Source organism: Triticum urartu, chromosome 6A (assembly GCF_056163025.1).
Source record: "Triticum urartu cultivar PI428250 chromosome 6A, HENAU_Tu73, whole genome shotgun sequence".
Taxonomy (NCBI): domain Eukaryota; kingdom Viridiplantae; phylum Streptophyta; class Magnoliopsida; order Poales; family Poaceae; genus Triticum; species Triticum urartu.
The window spans coordinates 508,806,610-508,808,417 of NC_141878.1; the positions used below are offsets into that span (position 1 = coordinate 508,806,610).

At 52.4% G+C, this 1,808-nt stretch overlaps 1 protein-coding gene across 1 annotated transcript; it reads left to right on the forward strand.

Annotated features, from left to right (window-relative positions):
- The first annotated feature begins 302 nt into the window (after positions 1–302).
- Positions 303–1,143, forward strand: LOC147965960 (uncharacterized). Its single transcript, XM_087530667.1, has 3 exons — positions 303–365; positions 448–651; positions 832–1,143. The coding sequence occupies exons 1-3, from the start codon at positions 303–305 to the stop codon at positions 1,141–1,143; spliced, it is 579 nt and encodes a 192-aa protein (XP_087386793.1).
- Positions 1,144–1,808: the final 665 nt, after the last annotated feature.

Genomic DNA, 1,808 nt, shown 5'->3' on the forward strand with positions numbered 1-1,808 from the left:
AAAAAGTCCCTAGCCCTTCCTGGAGGTTATTAAATGACCATGTTGCCCCTAGTATATAGAAAATAACAATCAAACAACACCATGGGGTGGCGGGCCAATGGGTGCATGAAGGGGCATTGTTGGAAAAGTCCCAAAAAGTCCCAAAAAGACTCTCCTTGAGAGTCTTCTTCATTTAGTCCCAAATGCCTAGTTTAGTCCCTAAAAAGTCCCTCCCGTTTGGTAAAAAAAGTCTCTAAGAGGGACTTTTTCTAGTCCCTACACAAAAAAAAAGTCCCTGGAATCAAACACCCCCTAAGGTCTCGATGGACCTCACCGTGCTCCACTGCCCCTTATGCCTCCGCCCCTTGACGCCTCCAGTGTATGAGGTTCGAATACACCTCGTCCGTTCGGTTGATTGAGCAAGGTGCAGGTTTCTTGATTGATGTGTTGTTCGATTGATTTCTGCAGTGCAAGGGAGGGCACCTGGCCTGCGCGAACTGCCGCGTCGAGCGCCCCGGGAACCAGCGGCAGTGCCAGAAGTGCGAGCGTGGCGGTGACTTCGATGTGCAGAACACGGGGGTGGACTTCGTCCTTTCGTCGGTGAGGGTGGAGTTCCCACATGAAGGTTGTGGGCTCTATGTCACTTACCACAAGCTCGCCGATCACCAGAGCGTGTGCCCTCTCGTTCCCTGAAAATTCCCCGTGCCCGTCTGTGACTACGAAGGCCCGCCACCGGCGCTCTACCACCACATCAGCACCGTGCATCCCATGCCCGTGCACAGGATCCAATACGGCAAGGTGCTCTAGCTACAAGTGCCACTGTCAGAGCCACGGCTCTTGCTGTTCGCGAAGGAGGACCGCCACGCGTTTTTCTTGGTCGGCGGCGTGCTCGACATCAGTGCGCCTATCGTCGTGTCGGTCGTCTGCATCAGAGCGGGGGCGTCCCCACTACCGCACTACGTGGCCAAGCTGTGGGCGAATGGCCCGCTGGGGGAGCCCAAAGGCACGACCAACGCCGTCAAGGTGGAAATGGAGGTGACAAGCAGCAAGGATCCCGACAACGTCGACGTGCAGGAGCTGACCTTCTTGACAGTTCCGCCCAAGCTGCTGGCCAGGGCTGAGCTTGTGTCCCTCCACATTCAGATTGACAAGCTCACGTCCTAAATGTTTCTACATTGCCTTTTGTTTATCTTAGTAATATGCTAATATAGGGATTACCTTGGTCTACTTTAGCTTAAGAAATGGTGGGTTTTGGTGGCGATGCAACAATTACTTCGACATTAGATCAGTAACTTCCAACAGTCGAACGGATATTTTGTGTCCGTTGGATATAAAGTTCCTTTGGGTAAGAAGTACTACTTGTCATCAAAATGGATAAAAGGAGACGTATGTAGACGTATTTTAGTTCTAGATACTTTAATGGTGGAGTACTACAGTACGCTTCTGGCCATCTGACACCGATTGAACTGTTGCATGTCCATCGTGTGCGGGAGGGAGAGCGTGTAGCGAAAGCTTCTCCTAGTCTTGCCAGCCACCACGCTCATGGGCGAGGGAGGGACGCTCCTGCCTTTGCGTGTATGACAGGCGGGCCCTACAGGTGTGTGGCCAACCTGTCATACAGCCAAAGGCATGTGCAGTTAAGTCCGCGAGGGAGAGGATAATCAAACTTCTCGTTGATGTACGAGTTGACGCGACACATCAAAGCACTGCACTCGATATATTTCAATAATTTGCGTGTGTGACTCCCAGATGCAGAGGCCGGGGGTCATCATCCTCCTTTTCGAGAAAAAACAGACGCGTGTGTGAGAGGACGAGTGCGTGTGTGCACC